This window comes from Ranitomeya variabilis, chromosome 4 (assembly GCF_051348905.1).
Source record: "Ranitomeya variabilis isolate aRanVar5 chromosome 4, aRanVar5.hap1, whole genome shotgun sequence".
Taxonomy (NCBI): Eukaryota; Metazoa; Chordata; class Amphibia; order Anura; family Dendrobatidae; genus Ranitomeya; species Ranitomeya variabilis.
In genome coordinates, this window is record NC_135235.1 from 172415636 (window position 1) to 172438407 (window position 22772).

The following is a 22772-nucleotide window of genomic DNA, read 5'->3' on the forward strand; positions in this document are numbered from 1 at the left end:
GATCTGTACTTCACCTCTATGTAGCAGAGGCGATCGAGTCGTGCATGCTTCTAAGCATGCCAAAATTATAAAAAAAAAATAAAAAATGATATATATATATTAAAGTTCAAATCACCCCCCTTTCGCCCCAATCAAAATAAAACAATAAAAAAAAAAAAATCAAACCTACACATCTTTGGTATTGCTGCGTTCAGAATCGCCCGATCTATCAATAAAAACAAAGGATTAACCTGACCGCTAAATGGCGTAGTGAGAAAAAAAAATAAACGCCAAAATTAAGTTTTTTTGGTCGCCGCGACATTGCATTAAAATGCAATAACGGGCGATCAAAAGAACGTATCTACACCAAAATGGTATCATTAAAAACGCCAGCTTGGCACGCAAAAAATAAGCCCTCACCTGACCCCATATGACGAAAATTGGAGAGGCTACGGGTATCGGAAAATCGTGAATTTTTTTATTTTTTTTAAGCAAATTTTGGAATTTTTTTTCACCACTTAGATAAAAAATAACCTAGACATGTTAGGTGTCTTTGAACTCGTAATGACCTGGAAAATCATAATGGCAGGTCAGTTTTAGCATTTGGTGAACCTGTCAAAAAAGCCAAACAAAAAACAAGTGTGAGATTGCACTTTTTTTGCAATTTCATCACACTTGGAACTTTTTTCCTGTTTTCTGTTACACGGCATGGTAAAACCAATGGTATCGTTCAAAAGTACATCTCGTCCTGCAAAAAATAAGCCCTCACATGGCCATATTGATGGAAAAATAAAAAAAGTTATGGCTCTGGGAAGGAGGGGAGCGAAAAAAGAAAAAAAAAAAACGGAAAAAGCTCCGGGGGTGAAGGGGTTAATTATCACATTTTATTATTGACTGTTTGCATGTTCTTATTGCCGCACGTGAAAAACCCTTGCAATTTAATCATGTTTTATAACTAGGAAATATGTTGCCAAGGATTGGTGCTCTCCTTGCCACTATATTGCATCCAGATTGTAGATCTGTCACTAGTATTTGGTCTTCGTAAAGGATGGGCAGAAATGTATTGATAATTCCTCTGATTCTATAGAACTGTGGACTATATTGGAAACACAAACTGTTCTTGCTTGAAATGCTGGTCCACCTTTTTTTTTTTTTACAGAAACCGATGCAATAAGATCAGAGCGACTTTTCTATGAGGCTATATACAATGGTCTATTGAGTGTCCATTTCGGACAATTCCTCTTTTTCAATTTTTGCGAAGATTGGACTAGCTCAGACTAAGTTTTTAACATCACTACAATTACATTTTATCCTTGTGAATTTTCCTACGTGAATTGATCTAATAGTGTGTTTGGGGTGAGTGCTAGTTGCATGAAGTATTGTATTGCCCGCAAAGGGTTTGGAAAAGGTTCTAGTCAAAATAATTTCACCATGCACACCTTGTAGTTTTAATTCAAGAAAGGAAATGCATGCGAGATCACTAATGTGTGTAAATTTTAAGTTATAGTCATTAGAATTCAAATATTGTACAAAGTTTGGTATGGCAGATATATCCCCAGTGCAGATGATGAGCGTGTCCTCTATATATCTGCCATACCAGACAATGTGTGCTGCAAATTCATTAGATGTAGAATAAAACGTAATTAACTTCCCCAAAGGCCATGACAAGGTTGGTCAAGGAAGGTGAGAACTTAGCCCCATGGCCGCGCCTGAACACTGGAAATAAAACGGTTGGTCAAATGAAAAAAAAAATAAAATAAAAGAATCAGTTAATAGAAATTGTGTAACCTGCAATATGTAATTAATTAAATCCTGGGAATAATTACTAGATTTTATCAAGTAAAAATGTAATGCTCTTATGGACAGGGAACAGGGAATGCAGGTATAGAACGACACTATATCACAGCTGAACCATGTAAACTGTGATGACCAAGGGTTTCTTTCAGAAAAAACTCCCAGCAAACAGTTGCAACAGTGAATCTAACCATTGGCACAAATGCTCATTCGACGAGCCTATGCCTGAGACTATTGGTCTCATAGGTGGAAAAACCGCCTCTTGAATGAATTTTGGGCAATCCATGTAAGATTGGTAGGATTGGATGTTAAACGTTCAAAAAATGTCAGCTCGTTTCTTAATTAGAACCCCTAAAGTTACACCTTCGAGTATGATTTTATCAATTTCTGTTTTGATGTAGGATGGACTGGAAGTTTCTTATATGCCAAATTATCAGACAGCAATTTAATAATTTTTGCTCTAATCAGGAGGAATAATTACTACTACCCTGCCTTTGTCCGACATTTTGGTGGTAATGTCAACATATTTTTTTAGCTCAAACAAGGCAATATAAAACGTCTCATGGCAGAGACATGAAATGTCGTCTCCTTATCTGTGAGGCATTTTGGATCTATAATTTGGACACGAGATTTCCAGATAGCCTCAATAAGCGCAACAAAAGAGGGATTTTCTGGTTCTTACCGTAAAATCTCTTTCTTGGAGCCTTCATTGGGTGACACAGATAACCGTGGGTGTATGCTGCTGCTAGGAGGCTGACACTATGCAAAAAGGAAAAAACAATAGCTCCTCCCCGGCAGTATACTATACACCCACTGACAGGCACCAAGTACCTCAGTTGGTGAAAAAAGCAGTAGGAGAAACAACCAGAACTCAGAACACATAAGTACCAACTCAAACAGGGCTATTAGGCCCAAACACGGTACCGGAAAATAATCAGGGAGGGTGCTGTGTCCCCCAATGAAGGTTCCAAGAAAGAGATTTTACGGTAAGCACCAGAAAATCCCTCTTTCTTTATCGCTTCATTGGGGGACACAGATAACCGTGCAGTCCCAGAAAAGGGAGGGTAGAAAGGAAACGAGGGAAGGGCTCAGGTCGGCTGGTGCGCAACCTCGGCCTGCAGTACCTTCCTACCAAAAACTGCATCAGACGAGGCCTGGGTATGAACCCTATAGAACCTTGTAAAAGTATGCAAGGATGACCAGGTTGCGGCCTTGCAAACCTGCAAAGCGGAGGCCTGGTGACAAACAGCCCAGGAAGCCCCGACAGCCCTGGTAGAGTGGGCCCGCACCCCGGGAGGGGGCCGTGACTCATGCACACGGTAGGATTCCGTTATCGCAGAACGAATCCAGTGAGAAATTGTGGACATGGACACCTGAAGGCCTTTCCGGCGACCCTCGGAAATGACAGAGTCGGATTGGCGAAAATGGGCGGATCTAGAAAGATAGATCCAAACGGCCCTGACCACGACCAGCTTGTGAAGAGACTTCTCCAAAGGATGAAGAGGAGAAGGGCAAAAAGAGGGAAAAATGATATCCTCATTGATGTGGAAAGCAGATACCACCTTGGGAAGAAACTCGGGGACAGGTCTGAGAACGACCTTGTCCTGATGAAGAATCAGAAACGGGGAACGGCAGGATAAGGCTGCCAGCTCGGAAACCCTCCTAATTGAAGTGATAGCAATGAGGAAGGCCACCTTCCAGGAAAGAAGGGAAAAGGAAACGTCCTGAAGAGGTTCGAAAGGAGCAGCCTGAAGTGCACCGATAACCAAATTGAGGAATTGAGGTCCCAAGGTTCCAGTGGAGAACGGAAAGGAGGAGCAAGATGAGCCACTCCCTGTAGAAATCTTTACTTGAGAAATGGAAGCCAAGTCCCTTTGGAAAAGAATGGACAAGGCAGAAACTTGACCCTTTAGGGTACTGAGGGACAGACCCGAGTCGAGACCCGACTGCAGGAAACCAAGGAAGTCCGGAAGGGAAAAAGACATCGGAAAGACGTCATGAGTTTCGCACCATCGAAAGAAAGCCTTCCAGTACCTGTGGTAAATGCGAGAGGAAGCCGGTTTTCTGGCTCTGATCATGGTCTGTATGACCTGGTGAGAAAAACCAGACTCCCTCAGGACCGCCGTTGCCATGCCGTTAAACTCAGGGACTGAGAACTCTGGTGGAAGAGCGGGTCCTGTGAGAGAAGGTCTGGGCGGTCTGGGAGTCTCCAGGGGGTATACGTGAGCATGTTCACGAGCTCCGCGTACCAAGGGCGCCTTGGCCAGTCTGGTGCTATCAGTATAACCGGAATCCCCTCTAACTATCTTTTTTACTACCCTTGGGATCAAGGGGAGAGGAGGATACAGGTAGGGAAACTGAAACTGGGACCATGGTATTACAAGAGCGTCGTGGCCGATGGCCAGAGGATCCCGGGATCAGGCTACGAAAAGAGGTACCTTGTGGTTCAACCGAGATGCCATGAGGTCGACGTCTGGGGTGCCCCAACGGAGACAAATCTGATCGAAGACTGAGGGATGGAGAGACCACTCGCCCGCTGCCAGACACCTTGGCGGCTGAGGGAGTCAGCTGCCCAGTTTTCGACCCTCGGAATGTGAACGGCTGATAAGGCCGGAACGTGACGTTCCGCCCACTGAAGGATCCTTGCCGTTTTCGCCATTACCTGACTGCTGCGGGTCCCGCCCTGGTGGTTCAGGTACGCCACGGCCGTGGCGTTGTCCGACTGGACGCGGACGGGATGAGCCGCCAGGAGGGACTGCCAGTGGAGTAGGGCAAGGAACATTGCTCTTATCTCCAGTAAGTTGATGGGAAGAAGAGCCTCCTGGGAGGTCCAGCGACCCTGCGCTGTGAGGTGTCGGAAGACTGCTCCCCATCCGAGCAGGCTGGCATCTGTGGTGATGTGCAGCGCCCCAGAGTCCTGGTCCTTGCAGTAATGTTATTCTTCCACCAGGGGGAGTGATATTACGTCTGAGGGTAACAAAGGAGATCTTCTTACCAGGTATCACAAACCATACACTACACTTCACACTCCAGTCCACCAGGGGGAGCCATGCTCCTATCTATTAGGGCACTTCTCACAGTTAGGTAAAACTGGTGGTCTGGATAGAAAGTTAGTCAGACGCTGACTGGGCTTCTCCCAGGCAGCATCCTGTCAGGCAGACAAAGGGGAAGGAGGAACATCACAGAGCTGCAGACAGAGAGGTCCCTGACAGGGGTGGGATCCTGTCAGAGGCCTAGACAGAAGGCCACGGAGCTGCGCCTGCCCCACGTGCGGCAGCATCCTAAGGAAGGACACGAAGAGAATTGTATTGTAGAGGGTGAGAAACGAAGTCATAGCACAAGGAGAGAAAACCAGAAGGAGTTCTGCCCTGCAAAAGGCTGCCTCCTTCTGAGGCGCAGAATCCGGTAGCCAGAACACCGAGGGAGCAATCGTCTCCAAGCCTTGCTTCAGAGACTGGCAGGACAGTTAATTCCACGTTGGCTGCCCGACCATATACCCAGGAGGCATGGTGGCAACTTGTGGGGGCTGGGGCGTCTCTAGGGTCCCTGTAAAAAGCCTCAGGCCATCAGTCATACGGGTTTGTCCTATCCATACTATCTGGGGGACAGAGAGGAAAGCATAACATCTAGAACATCTACAACAGTTGTGAGGACCTTACCGAGAAGCTCAGCAGGGACGTACTACAACACACAGGCGCTATAGGAAGGCTACGGATTTCCACCTGGATAAGGGGACTCTGGATTTGCCTTCACACCGGCCGGACTCTGCCTACCCTGTGATCTGGTGCTCTGGACTGTGGATGCTGAAGCCTTCAGTAAAGGTAAAGAGACTGCATTCTTGTGTCCTCGTTATTCACTGCGCCTCACATCATCCACCATCTACACTCTCGGAAGCCCTGGGGATACACTTCACCTGTGGGAAGGTATACCATCTAGCTGCCATAACATCACCCCAGCGGACCCCTTACAGCAGCGTCGGTCACCCTGACCAAATACCACAGGTGGCGTCACGAACACTATTCCCTTTAAAGACTTTTCCTTTTGCTGGACGTCCCTCAAAGGGCCACGGACCGGGTCAGGCCACCGTGACATCCCCCTGAACTGAAAGACCCGGTACCGAGTACCCCATTGCCCTTACGTGGGGGCGCTCCAGATGACCTGCCACTGAAGTGGAAGGAAGGACCTCCCTTTGAGGAGCGATGAGGACAGGGTCCACAAGGTGAGGGACTGCCGAACTTGGCGAGGTAGACGAACGGGGTGGTCCAGTGAGGTCGTGGACCTGTTCCAAGTGGACAGAAGAAACAGTTGGAGGGGACGTGTGTGGAATTGGGCGAAGGGAACGGCCTCCATGGAGGCAACCATCTTCCCCAGGACATCCATGCAAAAATGTAGCGAGCGAGGAGCTGGGTGTTTCAGAGATCGGGCTGCCTTGCGGAGAGCGGAGAACTTGTCCAACGGGAGGAAGACCTGGGCCAAGTTCGTGTCGAATTCCATGCCCAGGAAGGACAGGCGCTGGGAAGGAATCAGAGAGGACTTGTCCCGGTTGATAATCCAGACAAGGCGAGAAAGAGTGTCCAGAGAGATTTGGAGGCTTCGCGCACAGTCTCGATGGGATGAACCTTTGATCAAAAGATCGTCCAGGTAAGGGATAATGAGAATCCCCCTGGAACAAAGGATGGCAATGACCGCCACCATGATCTTGGTGAAGACCCTGGGGGGCAGACGCCAGGCTGAACGGGAGAGCCGTGAACTGGTAGTGCTCTTCCTGGATAGCAAACCGAAGGTATATCTGGTGCCGTACACAAATGGGAACATGAAGGTACGCATCCTGAATGTCCACAGAGCACAAACTCCCCGGGCTCCATGGCGGCAATCACAGACCACAAGGATTCCATCCTGAAGTGGCGGAGTCGAACATGGCGGTTCAAAAGTTTGAGATCCAGAATTGGACGTAGGGAACCATCCTTCTTCGGGACCACAAAGAGGTTCGAGTAGAACCCCGAAAAATGCTCGTTTGAAGGGACAGGAACGACTACTCCAGCGGCGACCAGGGAAGAAACGGCCTGAAGGAAACCGGGCAGTTGGGACGGGTGTTTTAGTGGACGAGAGAGGAAGAAACGATTTTCTGGGAGAGAATAAAATTCGATCTTGTAACCAGAGGTAACGATCTCTCTGACTCAGGCGTCGCTGACTACCGACAGCCAGACGTCCTGGAAGAAAATAAGTCTGCCTCCCACCCTGGAAGGAGTTCCAGGTGGGGGCGACCCGTCACTTGGAACTAAATCTATCGGAACGAGGACCAGAGGACCTTGAAAGTTGGCTCTTAGTTCGCCATCTGGGGGCTGGTTTGTAAGAGGGTCTCCTTCGTTCATCTGAAGCGGAGAGACGCTCCTGTTGAGAAGAGGAATCTGAAGTCTGAAATTGACTAAAGTGTCTGAAAGGCCTAGGGCCTTTTCTGTTGAAGAAACGTTTTGGTCTAGACTGAGGGAGGGAAGTGCTTTTTCCCCCGGTAGCGTCCGAAATGATCTGGTCTAGCCGAGATCCAAAGAGTCTGGAATCCTGAAAGGCTAAATTGGTGAGAGATTTCTTAGAAGTTGTATCTGCGCTCCATGCTTTGAGCCAAAGAATACGGCGTATAGCTATGATGTTGCTACTTGCCCTGGCGGAGCAGGCCACTGCATCTAAGGAGGCAGCCAAAACATACTTGCCGCAGTGGCCAATCTGGTCTGCCAGATCAGCCAGTTCTTGCGGAGAAGCCGAAGCCAAAATGCCTTGGCGAAGAATCTTGGCCCAGGCAGAAATGGCCTTTGCCACCCAGGTGGAGGCGAAATTGGGGCAGAGGGAAGCACCTGATGCCTCGATGGCTAGCTAGATTAGCTAGAGTCTCAATCTGCCTGTCTGTCGCATCCTTAAGAGACGCACCATCTGGTAAAGACAGAAGCGTCTTGGAGGAAAGACGGGAAACCGGCGGGTCCACTTTTGGAGATTGTGCCCATTTGGTAAGAAGATCGGCGCTAAAAGGGTATATGACGTCCAAGTGTTTTCTACCCGGGAAGCGCTTCTCAGGATGCTCCCAGTGCTTAGACAGGGTAGACTCAAACTCCTCGTCATTGGGAAAGGAGCGAGAAGGACGTTTTACCCGTTTAAAAGAGACGGAAGGATCCTGTGAGGGAACCTCGTCCTGTTTAAGCTTAAGGGTTTGAGAGATACCCAAGATAAGACTATCTACGATTGCCTGCATGCTAGAAGTCTGATCTGAGTCCGAGTCAGACCAGGACTGGAAATCTACATCCGACCCAAGGTCCTCCTCCGAAGAGGGGAATTGGGAAGAGGCAAGCAGCTTGGGAGCTGCTGAGTGACCCAGAGAGCTGGAAGAGGAGCCAGACAGAGACCTCTTTCTAGAAAGGCCGGCCGGAATGTCCTTTTGAGGGTCGGTATCAGGTGCGTGCGACTCGCTATGAGAGACGATCGGAGCACTGGTGGCTGCAGACAGCTGTGGAAGTCGTTCAAGTGCCTGGACCAGAGACTGGGATACCCTAGTCAGGTCAGAGACTGACTGGGACATGGCAACGGCCCACTCTGGGGGAGGGGGAGTGCACTCACCCCGAGATTCGGAAGCTTCCTGCGGGGCAGACATGGTAGGAGGACTGCAGGACTGGCAGAAGGGTGACGACTGACCTGCAGACCACTTTTTCTTGCAGCGTGGGCAAACGTAGTGAATGATGGTGGGCTTCGGAACAAAAGCCCCAATAGAGTTGGACATATGTAGGCTGTGCGCTGATATTAAGAAAAAAGTTTGGAGAGCCCTGCCTATGTACGCATAAAATACAGCTGCTCTGCCTGTGTATGATGAAATACTGCAGGGGAGGGCTGCTAGGATATAAAAGAAAGCCTACCGTACAGGAAAGAGAAAGCTGCAGCTGAGCGGTATCTGTGTCCCCCGAGTGGTGCAGCGTCCGTAGAGGAAGGAGAAACCAAGATGGAGGAGGAAGGGAGAGCTCGTGGAGAAGGAGGGCGTGGCTAAGCATACAGGCAATGGCCGAGAAGTGAGAGAGACCCTTGATTGGTCCGGCGGCCAAAGGGGGCGTGCGAACTGTAACAAGATATCGCTGAGCACCAAAAAAGCGCAGGCGATGGGGGGGGGGGGGGGGGGGGGGGTTGGCCGACCGGCCCAAATGCCGGTGAAAACAAAAGTGAAAGGAGGAAGCCTGCGGTGCACTGAAAAGAGACAGGCGACGCCTGACCTTGAGCACGGGCAGGTGGAACATGCAGGGACTAGATGGGAGGCAGCGCTGAGGGGTCCAGGGAGGGGGGGGAAGAGGAGAGGCAACAAGGGGCGCGCAATTCAAACAAAATTGCCCCTACCCCCGGGCATATCTTCATTACCTTGTCCAGCGCATATATGGTGAGGGTCGTCCAGGGGCCCAAGGGAGAGGAGGGATGCTGGAGAGAAGAACCCTCTTCAGGAGGTGGCATCAACCCCCTTAGGGAAGGGGGGGGTCACCGCTGGTGACTACCGCCTCCCTCTCAGCCCTCTCCGAGGAGAGGGTGAAGAGGAAATTTGGCAAGGACCAGCCACCGAAAGTACACTGAAGCACCAATGAAGGCACAAGGGAGAAATGTCCTGCCAGCAGGCCTGAGTGTTGCGATGTGGGTGACACCACACTGCTCGCTTAGCCGCTATTGATGGGAAGGCAGAGTGAATTAACACCCTGATTCCCTAAACGCTGAATCTGAAAAGACAAGAGTAGAGAATTAGTAACACAACAAACCTGTAAGGAAAAATTGACTAGCTGTGGATCTAGAGAGATCCAGGTCCGCCTCCTACAGACACTAAGCACAAACTGAGGTACTTTGTGCCTGTTAGTGGGCGTATACTGCTGGGGAGGAACTATTGTTCTTCTCCTTTTTTGCATAGTGTCAGCCTCCTAGCAGCAGCAGCATACACCGACGGTTATCTGTGTCCTCCAATGAAGCAATAAAGAAATATTGTTTCATTAGCAGCAATCTAATAAGACCAGCATGCATGTTTTTTTGGATAGGTATTATATTTTTTCAATTTTTGTGTGTTTTGTGTGTTTAATAAAGATCGAAAACGTATCGCTTTTCCCCTGGTCTTAGAGTGCTGTCCCGGAGTATCTATGTAATAATTTGAACGAGACAGCAGCAAACACCAATGGTAACCTGTGTCCCCCAATGAAGCGAGAAAGAAAAGGAATTTTTAGGATTTTCTCTGAGGAGCTGGAACACTACTTAATTTCTATTGTTATTCACCGCTCATCAGGACAGAGTTCCGTGCACCTGCCATCCGCCATAGGTGGCCTGGCTTTTTTTCTATTTGGGAGTACATTAATACATACATTACAATACATGAGCATATACATAGATTTACTGAATTAAAAAAATATACATGGCAGGGCTTCTTTAAGGGGATATTCGGGGGTTCTTGGGTAACTCACCAGCTGTATCTTCAGAGACATCGGCTTCCATGTCATCATTGTCTTTTAGTAAGTCTTCTTCGTCACCACTGTCCTCTTCAGAGTCTTCATCTATATCCTCAGATAGTTCTTCATCACTATCCATATTTTCCAATATTTCAGAATCCGATGAAACACCATCCTCTCCTGTGCAATTGCCACTATCCAATGCTGCAGTTGACTTTCTAACTTTACCCCCTTCCGATGTCCGTTTCACAGAAGTACTCTTTGGCTTTATCACAACCCTTTTCATATCACGGGCCTTATCCATTTCATTTCCACTGTGCTCCAAGTCGTCATCGCTGTCAGCAAAAGCTGGCATTTCCAATCTGTTAGGTGCGTGTTCCTCCTGTACTACACATTTTATTTTTTGGCTTTTGGGTTGAACTTTTCCATCACAAACACTTTCTTCCTCAGACAAATCCATTTCTTCATCATTTTCTTCATCATCCTCCTCTTCTTCTTCACTTTCCTCAGCAACATCCTCCTCATCAGATTCCTTCAGATGGTCTCCTTTAAATACAGCTTTGCGACGCACCCGACCAGTTTCAGCATCTAGGACTTTTTCCTCTGTTGGCATTTCAAACCTAATAAAATGTAAGATGACGCCATGAAGACAACATCTCAACAATTAGCAATGATAAATCAGCATCAAATAGACATTGACAGGTAGATTAATGTCTGTCATATGGCAGCCAGACACACAGCCCCTAGACACCAGAACACACAGTACTGCATACAGATCCCAGATAAATCACAGAAGAAGGGGTAACGAGAATCTCTCTGCTGGAGGTTATGGGAACAGCCTTGAATTGCACACTGCAACTTTTTGCAGTTTTAGAAAAATTGAAGAAAAATAGTGTTTTCTTTTTTCCACTCTTGTTTTTTACTTATTTAGTTACAGCAGGGTTTTTTGTTTATTTTGTTTTTTGTAGGTTTTATATGCCATATAAATATCGTCTAAGGTCCATTTCCATCTGTTTGTCTGTCACGAAAATATCGCGTCGCTTATTGGTCGCGGCCGGCTGGGCACGACCAATCAGCGACAGGCACAGCCCAGCCGTGAATTGGCCCCTCCCTACTCCCCTCCAGTCAGTGCCCCCTCCATACTCCCCTCCAGTCAGTGCCCAGCGTTTTAAGCAGTCCGTTAACGCTGCCATTAACCCTGTTACCTGGCGCATCGCCAATGCATGCCATACTGGGCAGAATGTGTCGTCATTCTGTGACGGACCCGGAAACGCTGCCTGCAGCATTTCCGGGTCCGTCACCGCTTTTGACAAGTGTGACCAACTTTTTACTATTGATGCTACTTATGCAGCATCAATAGTAAAAACATATGTTAAAAATAACAATAATAAAAAAAAATCGTGATCTTCTCAACTTCCAGCTCCTTGCGATGCTCTGGTCACAGTAACGCTTTGCGGTAATGACCCCAGATGATGTAGCGGTCTCGCGAGACCGCTACATCATCACGGGTTATTGCCGCAAAGCATCACTGGGAACGGACCTGGCGGGAGCATCGCTAAAGGCCTGGGCAGGATCCGGGGGCCGCTAAAAGGTGAGTATATAACTATTTTTTATTTTCTTTTTTTTTCTTTTTTTTTTTTTTAACAGGGATATGGTGCCCACACTGTTATATACTACGTGGCTGTGCTATATACTGCGTGGGCCGTGCTATATACTGCGTGCGCCGTGCTATATACTGCGTGCGCCGTGCTATATACTGCGTGGGCCGTGCTATATACTGCGTGGGCCGTGCTATATACTGCGTGGGCCGTGCTATATACTGCGTGGGCCGTGCTATATACTGCGTGGGCCGTGCTATATACTGCGTGGGCCGTGCTATATACTGCGTGGGCCGTGCTATATACTGCGTGGGCCGTGCTATATACTGCGTGGGCCGTGCTATATACTGCGTGGGCCGTGCTATATACTGCGTGGGCCGTGCTATATACTGCGTGGGCCGTGCTATATACTGCGTGGGCCGTGCTATATACTGCGTGGGCCGTGCTATATACTGCGTGGGCCGTGCTATATACTGCGTGGGCTGTGCTATATACTGCGTGGGCTGTGCTATATACTGCGTGGGCTGTGCTATATACTGCGTGGGCTGTGCTATATACTGCGTGGGCTGTGCTATATACTGCGTGGGCTGTGCTATATACTGCGTGGGCTGTGCTATATACTGCGTGGGCTGTGCTATATGCTTCGTGGGCTGTGCTATATGCTACGTGGCTGTGCTATATGCTACGTGGCTGTCCTATATGCTACGTGGCTGTGCTATATACTACGTGGCTGTGCTATATACTACGTGAGCTGTGCTATATGCTACGTGGGCTGTGCTATATGCTACGTGGCTGTGCTATATGCTACGTGGCTGTGCAATATACTACGTGGCTGTGCAATATACTACGTGGCTGTGCTATATTTCTCTGCTGTATCTGTGCATCATGAATCGTGGTATGTGTTAAAGGGGGGGCCCACTGAGACTCTTTCGCCCGGGGCCCTCAAAAACCTGGAGCCGGCCCTGGCTTCACTGATTGATTGGTCGCGCCCACCCGGGCGCGATCAATCAGCGACAGGCGCAGTGTGGCCGCGAATTGACACGGGATTTAAACCACGCTTCGCTGACTGGTCACGCCCGGCCGGCTGAACCCTGTGTATTCATTGCATTATTCTATATGTTATATATAGTGTGTCACTGACATCTATATACCTATGTATTCCATGTGTATATATATCTGTTCTATCTATTCTAACCTATCAGTGTATGTATGTATGTATGTATGTATGTATGTACGTACAGTTAGGTCCATATATATTTGGACAGAGACAAAATTTTTCTAATTTTGTTTATAGACATTACCACAATGAATTTTAAACAAAACAATTCAGATGAAGTTGAAGTTCAGACTTTCAGCTTTCATTTGAGGGTATCCAAATTAAAATTGGATGAAGGGTTTAGGAGTTTCAGCTCCTTAACATGTGCCACCCTGTTTTTAAAGGGACCAAAAGTAATTGGACAATTGACTCCAAGGCTATTTCATGGACAGTTTGGGCAATCCCTTCGTCATATCATTCTCAATTAAGCAGATAAAAGGCCTGGAGTTGATTTGAGGTGTGGTGCTTGCATTTGGAAGGTTTTGGTGTGAAGTAAACATGCGGTCAAAGGAGCTCTCCATGCAGGTGAAACAAGCCATCCTTAAGCTGCGAAAACAGAAAAAACCCATCCGAGAAATTGCTACAATATTAGGAGTGGCAAAATCTACAGTTTGGTACATCCTGAGAAAGAAAGAAAGCACTGGTGAACTCATCAATGCAAAAAGACCTGGGTGCCCACGGAAGACAACAGTGGTGGGTGATCGCAGAATAATCTCCATGGTGAAGAGAAACCCCTTCACAACAGCCAACCAAGTGAACAACACTCTCCAGGAGTGTATTATTTGCCATAATACAAATTATAACAGTCTATTCAGTAGGACTATCAGCTGTATATCCAACAGACTTCTGCACAACACAACTGATGGTCCCAACGCCATTTATAAGGCAAGAAATCCCACTTATTACACCTGACAGGGCACACCTGTGAAGTGAAAACTATTCCCGGTGACTACCTCTTGAAGCTCATCAAGAGAATGCCAAGAGTGTGCAAAGCAGTCATCAAAGCAAAAGGTGGCTACTTTGAAGAACCTAGAATATAAGACATAATTTCAGTTGTTTCACACATGTGTTAATTCATAGTTTTGATGCCTTCAGTGTGAATGTACAATTTTCAGAGTCATGAAAATACAGAAAAATCTAAATGAGAAGGTGTGTCCAAACTTTTGGTCTGTACTGTATGTGTGGTGGCATTGAAAAAAAAAAAAAGTTTAACTCAAGCAAAATGGAGCCAGCGGCGACGCATGCGCAGTAGCAGCGATCACTTGCTGGTGGTGCATGCACAGTAGCATCTATTGCTTGCAAACAGATGCTACTGTACATACGCTGCTGCCATTTTGCTGGAGGAAAAAAACTTGTGTGCAGGAAAATGGCACCGCCAGTGGCACTTGCACAGTAACATCTATTGGCAAACAATAGATGCTACTGTGCATGCGTCACCATTTTTTCAAAGCCACAGCACATATATGCAGTATGTAAAACACGAAGCAAGGCACTGAAGGTTCAGTGGCCTGTCATAAGTCACAAAGTCCCGACCACAGGCGGTTCCGGAGAACGAGAATCTCATTAACTAAAAGCTGCAAATACAGATGAAACAACAACCACAAGATGGATTTCATCAACACAGTTATCATTTTAATCACTATAACGGTGCCAACCTGACACTGTCTGTAGGTTAGATGTGCACAATCCTGCCGTCAGGTTCGCTTTAAGTCATAAGTGACTCCAACCTGCAATCGTTCGATCACATACTATATACTACAGTATTGCAGCATATAGCCTAAATCTCGAACTGTTATGGAGCTTAGTCTATAGCGGAACTTCATTCAAGAACCAAAATAGCATCAACAGGAGACTTCAGCAGGCCCCCCGACTGCAATAGTACCCCATCAGTGCGTTGCAGTGGGTTGGGTGGAGGTATATGACAGGCATATATAAACGTTAGTATCAGAGATGTAAAGAATAACAGCTCAGACAGAAGGCATCAAAAGTACAACACACAGACCTCCGTTATCAAACAAGAGCTGCCTTCTTTAACTGCTTCAAAATGTGGGCTCCTGTAATGAGCCCACATCTTTTCCGGCACATGACAGCTGATTTCAACAGCTGACATGTGCCCCTAACAGCCGCATGTGGAATCGCTATCTACCCGCTACTGTTAACGTGTTAAATGCTGCTGTCAATCTGACAGAGGGCATTTAGCATGTTCGCGCCGGAAGCACGTCACTAATCACGCCCATCGTCGCCCGTGTCACATGACTGCGGGTCACCGATGGGTTGGCATGACAACCCGGGGTCTGCAGGAGATCCCTTTGGATGTCCTAGTCAGATACCTATGAGCGAACCCCAGCGGTTGGTGCTCATAGCAAGTGAATATTTCTGCTGATGCCCTGCTATGTGTAGTACAAGCAATTGGATGATGGCAGCCTCTAGTGTCCCCATAGAGACTATTGAAGCAAGTGTAAAGTTAAAAAAAAAAAAAACCAAATATTAAAAAGAAAAACTTAAATAAGCCCCCCCATTCACCAGATTTAAAAACACAAAAAAAACATTAAATTTTGGTTTTGCCATGCCATGTTCATAATCGTCCAATCAATATATAAAAAAAATTATTTCGATCGGCAAATGGCATAATGAGGAAAAAAAAACAAAATGCCAGAATTACAGTGTTTTGGTCGCCGCAACACTATTAAAAAGCAGTAACGGGCGTTAAAAAAAAAAAAACCATTGTACCTACACCAAAATGATATCAATAAAAACATCAGCTCAGCACGCAAAAAAAAAAAAAAAAAAAAAAAAAATGCCCTCACCCAATCCTTGATCCCCCAAAAAATGGAGACGCTACAGGTCTCGGAAAATGACACAATTTTTTTTTTTTTTTTTTTTTAAAACATGGATTTTTCTTTCACCACTTAAATAAAAAAAAAAAAAATAAAAAAACTTATACATGTTTGGCATCTTCAAACTCGTAATGACCTAGAGAATCATAATGCCAGGTCAGTGTTAGCGTTTAGTGAACTTGGTAGTAATAAAAAAAAAAAAACAACAATTGTGGAATTGCACTTTTTTAAGCAATTTCACCACACTTGGAATTTTGTTCCTGCTTCCCAGTACACTATATGGAAAACCAATGGTGTTGTTAAAACGTACAACTCGTCCCGCAAAAAAAAAGCCCTCATATGGCCATATTGAAGGGAAAAAAAGTGTCATGGCTCTGGGAAGAAGGAGAAAAAAAAAATACGCAAAAAAGGAAAATGGCTTGGGGGTGAAGGGGTTTAAAATACTAATAAAATAGTCTAAGTCACAAAGAAGACCTTTCTAATAGTTGACGGTTTTATAAAATTTCCTGATAAAACATACTGTTTGCTCTCCACATCCTCCATGCCCAGTGGTTTGGAGTCGGTGAATAAAGACACTGTGCTGGTGGACATCTTGGAATCTATGGTGACGTTGGTGGAAATGAGACTCTGGACCAGCTCGTGTGAAGGTTTTGCAGCTCTCTAAAATGAGAGAAAAGATTGCGTCATTCAGATCCATCTTCAGTTACCATGCAATGGAAATGTGTAGTCATCAATTTATCAAAACTGTAACATAACGCAACACACAGCCATCGATGTGGGAACCGGCTCTCAACAATAATCATAACCTTTTGGGTTTTAACTACTAATTATGAAATGCCTGACATTTCTCAATAAATTCTTCATCACTTCCATCCCAGTAGAAACCACCATAGTTACATAGTTACATAGTTATTAAGGTTGAAGGAAGACTGTAAGTCCATCTAGTTCAACCCATAGCCTAACCTAACATGCCCTAACATGTTGATCCAGGGGAAGGCAAAAAAAACCCCATGTGGCAAAGAGTAACTCCACCATGGGGAAAAAAATTCCTTCCCGACTCCACATACGGCAATCAGACTAGTTCCCTGGATCAACGCCTTATCAAGGAATCTAGTGTATATACCCTGTAACATTATACTTTTCCAGAAAGGTATCCAGTCCCCTCTTAAATTTAATTAATGAATCACTCATTACAACATCATACGGCAGAGAGTTCCATAGTCTCACTGCTCTTACAGTAAAGAATCCGCGTCTGTTATTATGCTTAAACCTTCTTTCCTCCAGACGTAGAGGATGCCCCCTTGTCCCTGTCTCAGGTCTATGATTAAAAAGATCATCAGAAAGGTCTTTGTACTGTCCCCTCATATATTTATACATTAACATAAGATCACCCCTTAGTCTTCGTTTTTCCAAACTAAATAGCCCCAAGTGTAATAACCTATCTTGGTATTGCAGACCCCCCAGTCCTCTAATAACCTTGGTCGCTCTTCTCTGCACCCGCTCCAGTTCAGCTATGTCTTTCTTATACACCGGAGACCAGAACTGTGCACAGTATTCTAAGTGTGGTCGAACTAGTGACCTGTATAGAGGTAAAATTATGTTAGTGGCCTGTGCTGACACCACAAGTGTCCAGGCCGGTGGTTATTCCTCTGTTATTTTATACAAAGGCAAAATAAACCACACTGACTGTAGACTTGATTTTAGTTAACACTCAGAAAAGACAAAATTACCATAATCATAATTTTTTTTTTACATAATCTCCCTGCATTTCAATAAACTGTATCCATCTACAAGCTTTCATGTTCTCTCACTAGAAAATATTTTATGCAGTTGCAATCTTCGAAAGCACCACTCTTCACCAGATGTGAATTTTCCTTCTTGTAAGTTTCCCTTAAGGGCATACCCAACTGCCTCTTGTCTACCCAGCAGAAATAGTGCGCAAGCATTCTCAATGTTGTCATCAGTCATGGAAGGGCGTCCGGCTCCCTCTTCATGGCTGACACTTGGGTAACATTCCTTGAATTTCTCTATCCAGTCATATACACTTCATCACAAATCCCTTTCTTCATACTGTGCACAAAGTCTTCAATAAGTATCGGCATCAGAAAACCTCAGACCACAAAAAAACGGGTCACTGCATGCTGCTCTTCTTGCATGCAAACAGCAAATGGAGCAGCCATCGCTTCTCACACTGCAGTCCCAATGGTGTAACACGTTCGGTCTTGCACAGTAGTGACTGTGGCGACAGCGATCTTGTACGGAAACTGCTTTTAAGACAGTGCAGCCAACAGGAGTTTTAATAAACTGTAGTGCAGATACGTTTTGACTCACCCTCATACCATTGTATGGCTTCACAGACATTTTTATTTATGTTGACGACCCATCAAAACAACATGTTTAAGAATCTGGTAAATGGTTTGTGCAATAATGTTTCTTCACCAATTCACCCACACAATTTGATACATACTTTGGCTTTATGGCATACCTGCTGTTCCTGTTGAGCGTAGTTTGGTCCCAGGTCAATATATACGGCATCTTTATCATATACAACACCTCCGACACCGGAAAGCGGAGCATAAATAGTCTTCTCCTTCTCATTCAGAGAGCGCTTTTTCAGCTGGTCTGGGAGAGGACATGGGTCGGGTAGGAAGCTGACCTCAGAGAGGGAAAAATCTCCAACACCTACAAACAGACAGCTCAGTAAAACCTATGACTCTCGCCACATCAAAACAACCAAAAGATGAAAAGCAAGAAAATCAGAGAACTAGGAAGAGGAAAACCTGACGGAGACATAATTGGTGATACAAGGTAAGCAATGGAAGAATAACCTGGTATGTGAACTTGGTTCTTATTTTTCAGATAAGCCCCTCGCAGGTACCCGTACAGAGACACTTTACGGTCTATCTTTGGATTAAGCCGAATGTCTTCTGGATTAGTCAGATCTTCCATCCTTAAGGGAAAAAGAGATTTTTCTCTATGAAAAAGAGTGCTTCAAAATGGAAGGATGTAATAATGTTTCCTATCGAGTTAGCTTGCGATTAGTAACATGTACACCAATATGCGGAAACACAAAAATTCCCAAATGTTGGCTAAATAGCCTATATGCCAGCTTAACCCTTTTGCTGCTAGGACAAGTTTCAATCTTTAAACAGGCACAAAATCACACACTATCATCTCTATATTTCAGACAGTACAAACCCGGCAGAGTGTGAAAACACCAGCAGTTCACAGCTATGGGTTTGAAATTTGTTTATTTTAATTAAAACATAATATTTTGCTAAGAAATGCATGTCCGCCTCTCTATCCTCCTGAAAGGACAATGAAATTGACCGCATGAAGAAAAGTTCTTGTACCCCTACAATCAATAGAGGCTGTACGGGAGAAGTGGTGGTGATTTCTCCTCAAACTCCCTTACACCCCTCCCTCACATAAAACTAGAAAGAAAAACTTCCGAGCTGCTCCCCATATTCAAACTAATTCTGCTCCCCGAATAGTGGGCCGAGAATAATGGTGAAGGTTTTACTATGATGCCTAAGTTTAAGTTCCATTCTGGCAATCCTAGCTGAACTGGATGGACAAATGTCTTTTTTTCGACCTTGCTAACTATATTACTAGTTATAGTTATTAGCTGCATAGTTAAGGTACCGTCACATTAAGCGACGCTGCAGCGATATAGACAACGATTCCGATCGCTGCAGCGTCGCTGTGTGGTCGCTGGAGAGCTGTCACACAGACAGCTCTCCAGCGACCAACGATGCCGAAGTCCCCGGGTAACCAGGGTAAATATCGGGTTACTAAGCGCAGGGCCGCGCTTAGTAACCCGATGTTTACCCTGGTTACCATTGTAAACCATTGCTGGCATCGTTGCTTTTGCTGTCAAACAACGATACACGCCGATCTGACGACCAAATAAAGTTCTGGCCTTCTAGCTCCGACCAACGATATCACAGCAGGATCCAGATCGCTGCTGCGTGTCAAACACAACGATATCGCTATCCAGGACGCTGCAACGTCACGGATCGCTATCGTTATCGTTCTAAAGTCGCTCAGTGTGAAGGTACCTTTACATGTTACATTGTCAGAGAAAGGATTAAAGACATTTTTTTCCCCACAAGGCATGCCATAAATGTCTGAAAGGAGGAGGTTCTACTTCTGAGGTGCCCAACTATCATCAGGACCTAGCAAAGACTTAACTCATCTGTTTATATAGCTTTTACAGACTTCAGTGGTGGGAGCAGTGAAGACGCGCAGATACCTATATCATTTCTTTGGTCTGATGGTATAAACGCATGCAAAAAGCCCGATTACTCAGCGATTAGGCCAAAAAATGTCAGAAAACACAGAAAAGCTGTAGAATTTGAGTAATGCAAAAATGCACAAAAACGTGGAGACTTTTGCTATCTTCACTCCAGTTTCTAGTAGGTTTGCGAATTGTAGCAGAGCTGGGGAGGAGTCGGTGAGCATACTGTAAACCAAAACTTACTCCAGTCACTGTAACATTTCTGGGAAGGTGAACAGAGGCACATGCCACAGAGAAAATGCAAGTGCCTCTTAAGGAATTTGGTGCATCCTACTCCAAAATGCCCCTTAATTGAGACTGACATAAGCAACACAAGTCATAAAGCACCGCTCCAGCATTTTTATTATTTAATCCCAGGAATGGTACCACTAATGTAAGCTCCCTGCCCCTAGTATTACATTTACCAGCCGCAGTCTTCGGCTTTTCTCAGCTCCACTCCAGATATCTTCTGCAGATTGTGACTTGCAGGACAGCTCCAGTGTTTGCTGGGCAATCTGGTAGTCACAACTCAATGCAAGTCTACGAGAGCCAGAGCGAGGCACTCAGACTTACAATGAGAACTTGGAACCATTGGCTATGATTTCAAGCCAGTAAAGAACTGCGGTTATAAATGGAGGTGTGGGATCAAAGAGATATCGGGAAGAGCAGAAGACGACGGCTGATAATATAATACTAGGGGCAGGGAACGTGGATTAGTGACACCACTACAGTGGGGGAGGAAAGTAAAAATGCTGGAGGGGTGCTATAATGACTTAGGCCCATAGACTCCACAAAAAGCAGCACTTTTAAGATGTTCCAGAATTTTTATAGGAAATGCAAACAATTTAACAACAGGTACTTTTTGATGGCATAGTCCTCAAAGAACCACACCCTAACAGAGCACAGGCTGTGGTGAAGTGTGCGGGAAGGACTATAGAGCCCCCAAGTCAATGGGGGGGTGCTGCTTCTCCTTCTAATGCCCACCCAGAGCTGCTTCACAGAGCGCAGCACATGAGATGACCGTCATCAGCTGCTGCCCTTTGCCCAGACAGCGACTGAAATAACAAAGCTCATTATAGGCTTCTTTCACACTGGCGTCATCTGGCGGACGTCGCAATGCGTTGTTTTGGAGAAAAAACGCATCCTGCAAAGTTGCCCGCAGGATGTGTTTTTTCTCCATAGACTTGCATTAGCGACGCATTGCGACGTATGGCCACACGTCGCATCCGTCGTGCGACGGATGCATCGTGTTTTGGCGGACCGTCGGCACAAAAAAACGTTCCATGCAACTTTTTTTGTGCGTCGTGTCCGCCATTTCCGAAAGCGCATGTGCGACCGGAACTCCGCCCCCTCCTCCCCGGACATTACAATGGGGCAGCGGATGCGTTGAAAAACTGCATCTGCTGCCCCCGTTGTTCATTATTTTCACAATGTGCATCGGTACGTCGGGCCGACGCATGGCGACGGCCCCGTACCGACGCTAGTGTGAAAGGAGCCTTAATGAAGTGAGCCTTGTCATCTTGGCTGCTGTCTATATGCAGAGCCCAGCAATCACATACGGATCTTCATTGCCGTGCTCTGCAGAAGAAATAACAGATGGCGGAAGATTAGCATGTAATGAAAACAGGGATTTTTGTGTACTCACCGTAAAATCCTTTTCTGCAAGCCACTCATTGGGGGACACAGGACCATGGGTGTTATGCTGTATGCCACTAGGAGGACACTAAGAAAGCTTGAACAAAATTAGCTCCTGCTCTGCAGTATATACACCCTCATGCTGGCTGCCATCGAACCAGTTTAGTGCCAAAGTAGTAGGCGCTTATAACTGTCAAACAGAATACAATATGTCAAACCAAATAACAGAAGCCATCAGGGCTAACAGGGTGGGTGCTGTGTCCCCCAATGAGTGGCTCGGAGAAAAGGATTTTACGTTGAGTACACAAAAATCCCTGTTTCTCCTTCGCCTCATTGGGGGACACAGGACCATGGGACGTCCTAAAGCAGCCCCTGGGTGGGAAACAGCACACAGCTGAAAAACCCCATGTACCGTAGTCTACAGATGTGTAACCACCGATTGCAGAATCTTTCTGCCAAGGGCCGCAACTGCAGAAGCCTGAACATGAATATTGTAGTGTTTCACAAAGGTATGAGAAAATCTGCTGCCCAATTTTCTACTCCCGGGATGTGGACTGCTGAGATGACCGAGTAATTCCTCTCGGCCCATAGGAGAAAGTGACTTACTTTGAGCATCGCAAGCTTGCTGCGGGTGCCCCCCTGACAATTGATGTACGCCACAGCCGTGGTGTTGTCCAATTGAATCCGGATGGGGCGACCTGCCAGAAGATGATGAAACAACCTAATTGTAAAGTGCTGCGGAATATGTTGGCGCTATATAAATAAAAATTATTATTATTATTATTATTATTATTATTAAACCACCGAATGGCCAATCTGTTTGCTCGTATTTCCAAGACGTTGATCATTGATTCCAGAGCGGACCAGCGCCCCTGGGCCGTGTGATGACGTTAGATCGCTCTCCAATCTAGGAGACTGGCGTCGGTGGTCAACACCAGCCAACGTACTGGGAGAAAGGATTTTCCCTGATCCAGAGAAGACCTCACCATCCACCATCTGAGACAGCCGGACCCGACGGTCAAGAGAGAACGGGTTCCTGTCCCAGGCTGTCAGAAGCGCATGTTGCATGGGACAGAGGTGTAGCTGGGCGAAGGAAATCGACTCCATTGC

The 22772-nt window shown here is 46.1% G+C and overlaps 1 protein-coding gene across 3 annotated transcripts in view; it reads right to left on the minus strand.

The window, feature by feature from the left end:
* BMS1 (BMS1 ribosome biogenesis factor) overlaps positions 1 to 22772 on the minus strand; it is a 91178-nt gene that overhangs the window by 50248 nt on the left and 18158 nt on the right. For all 3 annotated transcript variants that reach the window (XM_077259387.1, XM_077259389.1, XM_077259388.1), the window contains exons 7-10: positions 18577 to 18698; positions 18234 to 18430; positions 16269 to 16408; positions 10233 to 10837 (exon numbers count right to left, since the gene is read on the minus strand). In XM_077259387.1, coding sequence (XP_077115502.1) covers positions 10233 to 10837; positions 16269 to 16408; positions 18234 to 18430; positions 18577 to 18698 — 1064 coding nt within the window. The remainder of the gene's footprint in view (positions 1 to 10232; positions 10838 to 16268; positions 16409 to 18233; positions 18431 to 18576; positions 18699 to 22772) is intronic.